At 39.3% G+C, this 12,733-nt stretch overlaps 1 protein-coding gene across 1 annotated transcript; it reads left to right on the forward strand.

Annotated features, from left to right (window-relative positions):
• The first annotated feature begins 1,764 nt into the window (after nucleotides 1-1,764).
• On the forward strand, nucleotides 1,765-12,498 carry LOC117294260 (rab9 effector protein with kelch motifs-like). The gene is made up of 7 exons (XM_033776619.1): nucleotides 1,765-1,843; nucleotides 3,428-3,655; nucleotides 5,005-5,157; nucleotides 6,353-6,511; nucleotides 8,943-9,092; nucleotides 10,296-10,445; nucleotides 11,602-12,498. Exons 2-7 carry the CDS (start codon nucleotides 3,445-3,447, stop codon nucleotides 12,132-12,134), a joined length of 1,356 nt encoding a protein of 451 aa, XP_033632510.1. The 5' UTR covers nucleotides 1,765-1,843; nucleotides 3,428-3,444; the 3' UTR covers nucleotides 12,135-12,498.
• Nucleotides 12,499-12,733: the final 235 nt, after the last annotated feature.

Raw genomic sequence — 12,733 nt, forward strand, 5'->3', positions numbered from 1 at the left:
CTTTACATGAAAATGCTTTTCAACAAATGACGCAAGCAAATGGTTTCTCTAAAGTGTGAACACATTGATGGGCTGATAATTCTGATTTACAATTAGTCTTTTCCACAAATGTCACAAACAAACTGTCTTTGTTCAGTGTTGACTCTTTGGTGCTCTCTCATTCTGCATTCAAGTGGGAAAGATTTATAACAAATGTCAACTTAGACAGTTCTTTCAATGTTTTCAACAATATATTTCCAGTTGACCTTTCTCTCAGTAGGTTGCTCCATATACTAGGTCACAAATAAATGTCTTCTCTTGAAAAGGAATTATCCCCACAAGTCTCAAGAAAGGGCTTCTTTCCAGTGTGGACTCTCTGGTGACTACTTAAATCAGTTTTTCACAAATTCCACAAACAAACGGTCTCTCTCCATGTGTGAATTCTCGTGTGACACACAAGAATTCCAGTGTGACTACTGACACTGTTCTTTTTGGAAATTGCTTTCCCACAAATGTCACAAACCAAATGGCCTCTCTCCAGTGTGAAGACGTACATGTAGATGGGCAGTCAGGCGATGTTTCCGAGAGAAGGCTTCTTGACAAATGTCAGTGTGATTTCTCTCCAGTGCGGACCTTTTTATGCTCTCTTAATTCATGTTCAAGCCGATAACATTTTGTTACAAATGTCATAGAAAAAAGTCACCAAATGATTTCCAAGCCTGTTTATGGGGTTTCTCTAGTTCCCCTTTTTCTGAGTAGGTTACTCCACATAGGTCACAATTAAATGTCTTCTAATCATGAGTCACATCTGCAGAATCAAAAATCAAATTAAAATAAAAAAATTACTTGCCAAATTGTTTTTACTTGTGAATAATTATGTTGGATTACTTGACATGCTCAGTGGCCCAGGCAACTCGACGCCTAACATTGAACCGCAACACAAATTGACTTTGGATAAGACAACTGGACGGGGTGTTTTACTGTCATGACTTGCGATATCTCCGGATTCTAACAAGTAGCCATTTGTCTTGGGACAAAAATGTAATTAACTTTGTTTAATAGTATAGTAATTGAATGAGCTTTTTTATTTATTTTGCTCGCCATACTAGCTTCTGAATATTCAATAAAATACCAACCAATGAAAAGCTTTAAAATAAAACACACGACGTTGCTCAAATGTCATACACGCATTGGCACTGTAAATAGTGGATTATCTCTCGCAACAGAAAAACAAAACGTTTAAGATTTCAACACACGATGATGAAGTGTACCTCTAAGTGTCATTGTAAAAAAGTTGGATAGATGATTTTTTTTTTTTAATCGTTTAGTTTTTGATTGTGAAAAATTTTCCTGTAATAAAACACATGACGCATGACACCAGGATATAATATAATATCATAACTAACTGGTTAATGGGATTTTACATGCTAAAATAATAATGTTCTTCTTCCTGAGACGAAAATTATTTTGTGACTTGTTTTACTGGATAACTTTCCGTATGGCGCCACCACTTTTTCACTCATTTTTACAAAAAGGGATTTATCATTTAAGGTAAATAAGATACTATATTATTTCATATCGGATGAAAAAGTGGTGGCGCCATACGGAAACCTTTCCATTAATACATGTAATAAAACTAAAAGTCATTCACCTGTGGACTAGTCCTGGCTTTGTTGTTGTAGTCATGTCGTCGCGAGCGCGCCAGATGGTCAAACTCTCCATCCAGCCAGTTAAAGTGCACCCTCTAGAGGGCGCGCTTTAACTTCTGTTGCCTGGCAAAAGGCTAGGCGCCGCGGCGGCGCTCTTTATGCGTGGTTGATAACTTTACCATACTCCTAGCCCTACAACCTAATTCACCAACAAGGTACGTTTTTGATGCATCACATTACTTTGTTTGCTCATTACTTAACTCACTCATGAAGGAAGGAAATCTTTTACTTCATTTTCCACAAAATAATGACATAAATATATATGAAATAACGGTTTAAATTAACCTGTCTGTTTAGAGTAACTTTTAATTATAAATATAAACATGTGCCTGTGTAGTGTGTAGCCCCACTTGTGTGGCCAAGGATAGCTGAATCCTGCTATCCTTGGCCACTCAAGTGGGGCTAGTGCCCGTGCTGCTGTAGGCTGTGCTGTTCCTGATTAGAGCATGGAGCTGTAACTATGTAGCACACCTGCGTTGTTGTTCCGTACCAACTTGATAATCGTCCCAACTATAGTTGGGACTGGTCCCAACTTGAGGTTGAGTGTTAAAGTTGGGGCGTCCCAACTGCAGTTGGGATTTCACATAGATAGAGCTCAACAGTACCGTGCGTGGATTAATACTGTACTGTCGGGACCAGACTGTGTAGACTTGATTTCAAGTCTGAGACTGCGGTTACTTCTCTGCATCAGCCACACAGAATTGACTGCTGTCCCAAACGGTACCAGTGTATTGACTGTCCCAACTCAGTGTAGTGGGATAGGCCCGGGTTGATAATAATTTTTGGCTGAGTGGTACTGGTAGGGATGGTCTCCTCCTAGAAGATGGGACAATCGTTACTCTAGTTGGGACCCCAGTCACAACTGTAGTAATGACTGTCCCAACTGTAGTGGGGATAGACCAAATGTATTGTATAATGTTTTATTTGGTAGGGATGGTCTCCACTAGTTGGGACAGTCATTGGTACAGTTAGGACAGTCATTATTCTAGTTGGGACCCCAGTCCAACTGCAGTAATGACTGTCCCAACTGTAGTGGTGTAGAGATGGTCTCAACTATAGTTGGGACAGTCATTGGTACAGTTAGGACAGTCGTTACTCTAGTTGGGACCCCCAGTCCAAACTGTAGTAATGACTGTCCCAACTGTAGTGGTGTAGAGATGGTCTCAACTATAGTTGGGACAGTCATTGGTACAGTTGGGACAGTCGTTACTCTAGTTGGGAACCCTGTCCCAACTGTAGTAATGACTGTCCCAACTGTAGTGGGGATAGACCAAATTTATTTTATAATATTTTATCTGTAGAGACGGTCTCGACTAAGTTGGGACAGTCATTGGTACAGTTAGGACAGTCACTACTCTGGTTGGGAACCCTGTCCCAACTGTAGAAATAACTTGAATTCGCTCGTTCAAGTTGTCTTGGCATGTTTATTTGTTTGATGCCCACAAGTTCATCTCTATTTGTACAAGTAGGCTCAAACGTGTAACACGTGTAACACTGTAATTTTCAACAGACCAAATAACAGGCCTGGAATTAATTTTTGAGCATGTATGAGAGGGCAATGTCATTTTCATTTTGCAAAGGGCACTTGATCTTAAAGAAAGTCAATGGGAAACTTAAAAAATTGAAGGGCACCAACTGACCAAGGCCAAGAAGTAGGGAGCAACGGAGGCCATAATCTAATTTCAGGCCTGAAAAAAAAAAAGCCACCTCATCATTTAAATTTTCTTTGTGCATTGCAGGTTTGTTTGCCAGCACAATGGAGTTGAACCCCGTTCTTGGACCAGGGGATTGCCCCCAGCCAGGCATGTGGTATGTAATATCCTCGATGGGCCAACACCCTAGCATGAGGGTCGGTCATACCTGTTCTCACATCCCCAGGAAGACTACCGATGACAAGGGAAGGCTTCTGGTGATAGGGGGCGCTGATCCAAGCGGAGCTTACGGAGACTCGTATCTTCTGGATCTCGGTATGCACCAAAATCTAGCAAAATCTTTTTTTTATGAAGTTGTCTGATCTGGACCAATTTCATAAAGCCTGTATGTAAAGCACAAGAACTTGCTTCGCACAGTCAAAATATTGTATTAGGCACCGTACACTATTGGTAATACTCAAAATAATTGTTAGATTAAAAACTTAATTGGTAACGAGCAATATGGAGGTGTTGATCTGTGAGAAACTGCCCCCTGAAGTAACATAGTTTTCGAGAAACAAGTTCTTGTGACAAGGGTGTTTTATCTTTGATTATTATCTCGCAACATATGCACAAAATAACAAACCTGTGAGAATTTGAACTCAATTGGTCATTGAAGTTGCGAGATAGTAATGAAAGAAAAAAAATGCTTGTCACTCGAAGTTGTGTGCTTTCAGATGCTTGATTTCTGGACCCCATTCTGAGGTTCCGAATTCAAATTTAAATATTTTAGTGGTAAATTACTTCTTTCTCCAAAACTACGCTCCTTCAGAAGGAGCTGTTTTCTCACAATGTTTTATATTATATTAACAACTCTCTATTGATCGTTAAAGCCATTGTACACTTTCGGAACATTAAACAAAAAACAGTTCTCAGATTTACAAATAACTTACAGGGTTTACAGAAGGTAATGGTTAAAGCCTTCCCTTGAAATATTATTCCATGAAATGCTTTACTTTTTGAGAAAACATTAAAACAATTATCAATTCTCGATATCGAGAATTACGGATTTATTTTAAACACATGTCATGACATGGCGAAACGTGCGGAAACAAGGGTGGGTTTTCCCATTATTTTCTCCCGACTCCAATGAACGATTGAGCCTAAATGTTCACAGGTTTGTTATTTTATATATAAGTTGTGATACACTAAGTGTGGGCCTTGGATAATACTGTTTACCGAAAGTGTCCAATGGCTTTAACAAGTAAGTTTTTATGCTAACAATTATTTTGAGTAATTACCAATCCACTGCCTTTAAAGGAACATTACAGAATTTGTTTTTGCTAACAAATCAGTTGCTGGCAGTGTGAGCACTTTAATGTTATCCACCATATACATAAACTGACAAACCTCTAGAAGTCTGAGATTGATTGGCCATCTGGGTCACGAGAAGATATTGAAAAACCGATTACACATTTTAATCGATGCAAAAACTAAAAAGAATAAAGCGCTCATTGAGCGATAAACTCCAAACGGGGAATTCATTTTATTTATTTCTAATTAAGTTTGATATTCCAGACAGAAATTATTCAAGGGATGTTTTCTATTTTTGTTCTTACCAATTCTGTAGCGCTATGAAAATTCATATGTTATCAAAAATAATATATTAACATTTTTGTTTACAGATGCTTACCAGTGGTCCACACCAGACTACAGTGGCCTTAGGCCAAGATATGAGCATGCAGTCTTTCAACCAGTCGGTCAACCGAGCAAGATCTTTGTTTTCTGCGGTGCGGACCAAGGGAGAAACATGAATGACATCCAGGTGCTAGACCTTGGTAAGATCAGTAGTTTGCTCCACTTGTTTGTTGGTTTGTTTGTTTGTTTGTTTGTGGAGCTGGTAACAGCCAATTTCTCTCATACCCCTACTTAAAGACACTGGACACTATTGGTAATCGTCAAAGACTAGTCTTTACATTTGGTGTATATCAATAATAATAATAATAATAATAATAATAAGACTTGTAATGCGCACATATCCACCCTGCTGGGTGTTCAAGGCGCAGTAAAACCAAAAACAAAACAAAAACAAAACACAACACAAAGAAAAACAGAAACAACAAAATTAGTCATTGAAAACCTGTGACATAAGATAAGTTTTGAGAAGAGACTTGAAATTTGCGGTACAAACACAAGATCAAAGATTAAGTGGTAGAGAGTTCCAGATGCTTGGCGTGGCTGAAGAAAAAGACCTGTCACCCCATGAGTGTACAGACTTGGGTTCAATGAGGAGAAGCATGGAAACATCAACATATGCATAAGATAACAAACCTGTGCAAATTTGAGCTCAATCGGTTGTCGAAGTGGCGAGATCATAATACAAGAAAAAACACTCTTGTCACACAAAGTTTTTTGTTTTCAGATGCTTGATTTCGAGACCTCAAATTCTTAAACTGAGGTCTTGAAATCAAATTTGTGGAAAGTTACTTCTTTCTCGAAAACTACGTTACTTCAGAGGGAGCCGTTTCTTACAATGTTTTATACTCTCAACCTCTCCCCATTACTAGTAACCAAGAAAGGTTTTATGCTAATAATTATTTTGAGTAATTACCAATAGTGTCCACTGCCTTTAATTTGTCTGTTCAATGTATAAACTGAGTTATTAAGTGGACTATTTTACTTCATTGTTTGCTCTCTACACTTCTTTACTTCTCTCCCATCCCCGGCCCCTTTCTCCTACTTTTAAATTTACATTTCTAATATCATTTTTTTTTTTTTTTTTACTTTGAATCTTTTTATTCATTGTTACCTATCCTTCTATAAATAATTTTTAGTTCGCTCTCATGATGTTTGCATGATTGATTGTTTATTATTTTTGCTCGAGATAATTAATAATAATAATAAATAATTATTCATTTTTTCTGTATAGTACCAGACACTTGAACAAGGTGGTAGTAGCGTTGAACAGACATTTGCAGTGGTCTGTTCCCTACCTTTTTTTAAAAATAGATTTACGTTTTTTTGTTTTTTTAGATGAAGGAAAGTGGACCACTGCAGACGTCACTGGTACCCCTCCCTCTCCAAGGACGTGTCGTAATTGCGCTTCTAGTGGTGACAAGCTCTACGTGTTCTGTGGTGGTCATCAGGGGGCGGAGCCTGTCAGTGATAGACAGCTGTATATCTTCGATGCAGGTGAGAAGTCATGAATATTTATGAGTTTGTGATTTCTACAAAAAACGTGCAACGTTCAGGGGTTTCGAATCCCAACTTGAGAAAAACTGTTTCATTGTTTTTGTTTGTTTGTATCAGAAACTGTTTGTCAGCTTTTGTAAAGTGCTCTGAACTTTGTTGGGCGCTATCAAAATGCATTTATGCATGAATGTGTGCCTGTGTTGTTTTTTTCATAGCAGGAAAGTAATAGGAGACTTTCCAACGCTAGGTGGCAGCAGACATACCGGGTAAGTTTCCATTGTTTACGTAGTTCTGAACATGCGCATAATTCTGAGAACAATGGATTTACCCGGTAAGTCTGCTGCCCTCTATCGTCCCAGAAAGTCTCCCATTAAGTGTACAGTGCTCGTATCATCAGTGTATGAGTGAAAGTAAAATAATATTCTTTATCCCTGATGAAAATTTGACATCTATAATATTTACCAAAATAATGTTGTGAATATTGTTGACTGTCAGTGTGTAGCTTCCGTACATATTGCAGGAATTGCTTGCAAAATAAGTTAATGTGGAGAAACTGACTGGAGCCGGATTTGAACCTCCGATCTCTGGATCGATCTGCTCGTCTTCAACGTTTCTTTTCTTTTTGCATTTAGCTGGTTTGATTTCTTGAGCCTATCAGTTTCAAGTGCTCATATAACTGTACATTTTGCATTCTCTTCTGACTGTTATTGTTTGTGTTTTGTTACATTGTCTTTGCTTTTTGTTTTTGTATTATGTATAGGGCTGATCCCTCAAAGCCTCTGCTTATTTGAACAGCCTCTTTCGTCACTTTTTCTATTGTTACAATTTTTTTTTCAGTATCATTGTCATTGATCCTGATTACCCGAGCCCTATATAGGACTATTTCTCTGTACACAGATACAGAGTCCTAACTATTAAGGCCCGTTTCTGGGGCGGAAATTTTTTCAAAGCTTCATAACTCAAATATTACCTGCAACAAGCCACTAGTTTCAACAGATTCACATTCCATGGCAGCATACATTTTTCTGCGGTGGGTTTTGGTCGTGTTATATTCTTCACAAATCTGTAATTTTCGTGAAACAATGCAGCTCCCAGTGTTTAAAAAATTCCTGTTTTGATCGTTTTCTCAAAGTGTTGTCTTCTGCCGTGCGTACGCGTATACATTCGCGTGCAAGACGCAAGATGCAAGACGCATGAATTCTTGGTCACCGTATCTTTACTGCACAGCGTTAATACGCAGCACAACACAGGATTTGCGCGTCGTGCATCTTGCGTACACACGGCAGACTGTGAGAGTGTGAACAAAAATTTGAATTTTTTTACGTTGGGAGCTGCATTATTTCATGAAAATGACGGATTTGTGAAGAATATATGTCGATCAAAACCCACCGCAGCCATGCTGCCATGGTATGTGAATCTGTTGAAACTAGTGGTTTCTTGCAGGTAAGATTTGAGTTATGAAGCTTTGAAAATTTTCCGCCCCAGAAATGGACCCTGATATCCTTGACGTCACTGTAGTATACGGAAGTGTAAGCCCGCCAGGGCTACTGATTATCCCTACTTGTATTGTACTGCTATTAATTTTTCCTAAAGATTCTGTGATTTCTTATTGTGAGTACAGAAATAATTGTTTCATTGAATTGCATTGACAAAATGTATAGGTGCTTTACCAACTTTACAACTAAGCTTTTCAAGATGTGTTTCTTTTATACAAAATGTTGTTGCTTTCTATTGTTAAATATTGTTTGTTTTCCCCAATTTATATTTTGCTTTTTTTTCACAGGATGTATTATGTTGTATTGCTTTGATTACACTGTCTCTGCTTCTCTGTGCCTCCAACATCTGGGGATAGATTGATGTGGCACAACAAACGCCTAAATGTTATTATTGAATGCATTTTGTATGTGCTTGTCCAATGTATAATGTGTTGATAAAAACTATGTATGATGCTGTTTGTAAAAGTCGTGCAGATTTTAGTATGTTATCGGAAAGAGACAAATTTATTTGTTGATGAACTCTCAGCAAAAAGGGTATTGTACATTACTTAGCCAAGGATATTTGTATGTCTGCTAAGTTAAACATATAATTTTGTTCAATGTTCAAAATATTTGTTTAGGATTTAATTGAGGCTTTTGCCAACTCCTCTGCATGATGTAAACTGCAGTTTATACACATATTTTAAATATTCTTCTAACTAGGCCTAGTTGTAACCCTTCCCCAGGGTTATTGGGTAGGCTTTGTTCCTATTTACAATAAAACATGAAACCAAATCAGTTATTATTATGGGCATTGATTGCTAGCTGATAAGGTGCCCCAGGCTTAATTGATAGGTTAATTGGATTTTGAACCACCAAATATTTGGGTATTACATTTTGTAGGTTCTTTACACCATCAAGAAAAGTTATATCTTTGTTTTTCACCAAACTTTTAGCTAGTATGGCGTGGACAAATCCTGATGTCAAGGGAAAGAAACCAACCTGTCGTCATGGTCACGTGATGGTTGCTGTGGGAAACAAAATATACCTGCATGGTGGAATGGCACGAGAGACATTCTTCAACGACATGCATGAATTTGACACAAGTAAGTTTGTTCAGTTGTAGTCTTTATATTTAGTAATCAAAATTTAACAACTTTTGAGGTAAACAAATAAACGTGCAGGACTTGAAACTGTGACCTCCAGGTTTACTTGCTCATATCAACACATAAAATTTTCAAAAGTAGTGCGTTTTGGGTGGGATGGTCGGCTTGTGCGTTAAGCCCTCGCCTCTCACCAAGGTGACCCTGGTTCGATACCCGGCCAGGGCCATATGTGAGTTGCGATGTGTGTTGGTTCTCTCTGCTGTGCCACGAGGGTTTTCCAGATCATCCGGTTTTCCTACTTCGGGAAAAGTCAAACACTTTCGATCTTTGGCTGTGCTCTGTGGTCATAATGGGTTGATGTGGCTGGCAGCCAAAGGGGCCCTTGCATGCCTGCTTCTTGAACACGATGTAGTCACGTCCTTCGCGAGTAAGGATGATTAGCCCCCCAAATTATTATTATTATTATTTAACATAGTATCCCAATTTCTTTTTGCAAATCTAAATTGTCTGTTTTATGATATTTACATTGACAAAATTGGATTAAAGAAATTAACAACATTAGCAATGTCTGGGCATTGTGTGATGATTATAGAGAAATGAATGGTTTCTAAAGTAGTTGGGCTACTTGTTGTGTTGTACAAACACGTTCTAAAATGGGCAAGTTAAAGCAATCGCACAACATTGGTAAATAATATTGTCCAAAGGCCCACACTTTGTGAATTACAACCTATATATAAAATAACCAATCTTTGAAAATTTAGGCTCAATCGGTCATCGGAGTCGGGAGAAAATAACGGGAAAACCCACCCTTGTTTCTGCACGTTTCGCCGTGTCATGACATGTGTTTAAAATAAATCTGTTATTCTCGATATCAAGAATTGATAATTGTTTTAATGTTTTCTCAGAAAGTAAAGTATTTCATTGAATAATATTTCAAGGGAAGTCTTTCACCATTACCTTCTGTAAACCCTGTAAGTTATTTGTAAATCTGTGAACTTTTAATTTTTGTTCTGTTCAGAAAGTGTCCCAATGGCTTAAAGTTAAAAAATAGGTTAGTTTGTCCGTGCCGAACAATGCAAGGGTGAATGAATGTAAACTCTTCCGAAGTCAAGTCACCCAAGTCTTTACCTTTTTTCTTTTCTTTGCTTGTTTTGTGATAAGTTTTTTTTAGTCAGATACCCTCCCCCTTTCCTTATTTTATAGGAACCTTAACGTGGAAACAAGTACGATGTAAAGGAGACATACCGTTGGGATGCACTGCTCATGGGGCTGTTGCCGTGGGCAACAAGATCTTTATGTTTGGTGGGATGTCACCTAACGGAGCATTGGATACTGCCTATATGTTTGATACTTGTAAGTATCAATAGTAAATGTCCTCTCAGGTTGTGACCCCCGCCCCCTTAAAAAGACATTTTTACAATCAGTTATCGTGTTGAAGAAGAAGCGCAGCTGTAGATGGTCTGCCTACAGGTATAATTCGAGGCAGAGGCGCCCTTAGCTGCACTGGATAGACAACGTCACAAATCGGAGTGGAAGAAGCGTCGAAGAACTGAGAAGAGCAGCGATTGAAAGACACCAGGTGATGGCGGTAACTCCAGGAGTGCGCCCCCATTACAATCTGAGGACGAGGCGGCCACGGACGCAAGTCTATGCCGAATGATGATGAAGAAGAGACATTTTTAAAATGTTGATGGAATTTTTACATTTTTGTGTATCTCAAGAGTCAAATTCTTTAAAAAACATTTGTCACGATTGTGATAAACCTGTAATGTTTTATCCAAGAATTTCCCGTGTCTCAGGGGTCTGTTTTCTCGTTTTAAACCAATAGCTGTTTCATTTGAGTTGGTCATTGGTTAATCACTGGCCAATGACCGAAACAGTTATTGTTTACACCCACGAAAACGCACCCCTGGAAGATTAAGTGTTGTGGGATCATTGTGTGTTGTAGAGTGTCATGGCCGAGTGGTTAAGAACATCGAATTCAAGTTCTGGTGCTAAGTCACCAGAGTGTGGGTTCGAATCCCGGTCGTGACACTTGTGTCCTTGAGCAAGATACTTCACTATAATTGCTTCTCTTCACCCAGGGGTATAAATGGGTACCTCGAGGGTAGAGGTTGATATTGTGAATGAAAAAGCTCTTGGAGCTTTATAAACTGTTGCCAAGGCTGTATACTCCCAAGGGAGCTGAGAAACATTGAAAAAGGGATGTTATTGGCCCTATAACCAGCCGTCGATTTCACCAAACTCTTCCTAACTTAGGATTAATCTTAGGACTTAGGACGGGTTCAGTTCTGTATCCAAATACATGGAACGCATTGAACTCATCCTAAGTTAGGACGGGTTACTCGTCCTAACTAGAGTTAGGATTGATCCTAGCGTTTCGTGAAATCGGCTGCAGGGCACTAATGTTAAGTGCATGGATACGGTTATGTGAAATGCGCTATATAATTTGTTTTATTATTATTATTATTATATTATTATTATTATTATTATGTTTCTCGCACTACAGCAAATTCCCGTTGGCGACAAGTAAAAATAGAAGGCGCACCTCCTGCAAGTCGCCTGGACTTTGCGGTGTGCACCGCGCGGCTGTACTACGACCAACCAACAACAGACGATGCTCAGGCTCCCGATTCAGAAACTCTATCTGCTATCGTTAATGCAGCCACCGCAGGCACAGCTGAAACAGAGACACCAAGCAATGATGATGTGAAATCAACCATAGAGCAAGGAACAGCAATTGTTGGATCTGAACCAGCCCCAACAGACTCTAGAGGGGACTCAAGAGGGGACAATTTCGGCGAAAACAAAACATTACCATCAGAGAGTGCTTGTGCTTCAACCTCTGGCACCACAGTTGATGTTTTCCCACCAGAGGAGGGCGCTGTTGCGTCGACTACCGAGGGGTCATCAGCTGGTACCCAGGGGTCAATAGCTGGTGACCAAGGAAACTGTTTAGTCCTGGTTGTACATGGAGGCATGGATACGCAAGGGGAGGTATTCGATGACTGTCTTGTACTAAGGTTAGACGATTTGTTATGATCTGTTACCCCTCCCCCTCCCTTCCCCCCCCCCCAACACACACCGAGTCTTGTTTACGCCTGCAACCATGGACCTCCTATTGTCCCTCTTGTTTTTAAAGAGCTGTTTTGCATTAGCTCCCATTGAGCTATTTTGCAACAGCTCTTATTGGTTTTGTATCTGTTTTCCAACTGTGGACCTTTCCTGAATCGTGGACCTCCAGAATTGTGGACCCTATTGTATACCGACTCACACGTCCCCAAGGTCATGCCTACCCAGTTCTCCAAAGATCCGCGTTTTAGCTGAGATTGGTGAATTGAGTACTCAAGCCCAGGGCCCAATTTCATAGAACCGCATTAAGCACAAAAAGTAGCTAAGCTTGACAAAACTATGCTTACCACTGGTAAGCATAGTCTTGTCAAGCTTACCGGATTAAAGTTACCAGCTAAACTACCATGTCATATATGTACAATTTGTTACTGGTAGGTCTGCTTGTGTCGGCTTAGCAGACAACTGTTAAGCAATATTTTCTGCTTTAAGCAGCTTTATGAAATTGGCCCCAGGTTCTACAAAGTACTTAGTCCCGGCTTGAGACCAGTCATACTACAAGTCTTCTTGTT

This window comes from Asterias rubens, chromosome 9 (assembly GCF_902459465.1).
Source record: "Asterias rubens chromosome 9, eAstRub1.3, whole genome shotgun sequence".
NCBI lineage: Eukaryota > Metazoa > Echinodermata > Asteroidea > Forcipulatida > Asteriidae > Asterias > Asterias rubens.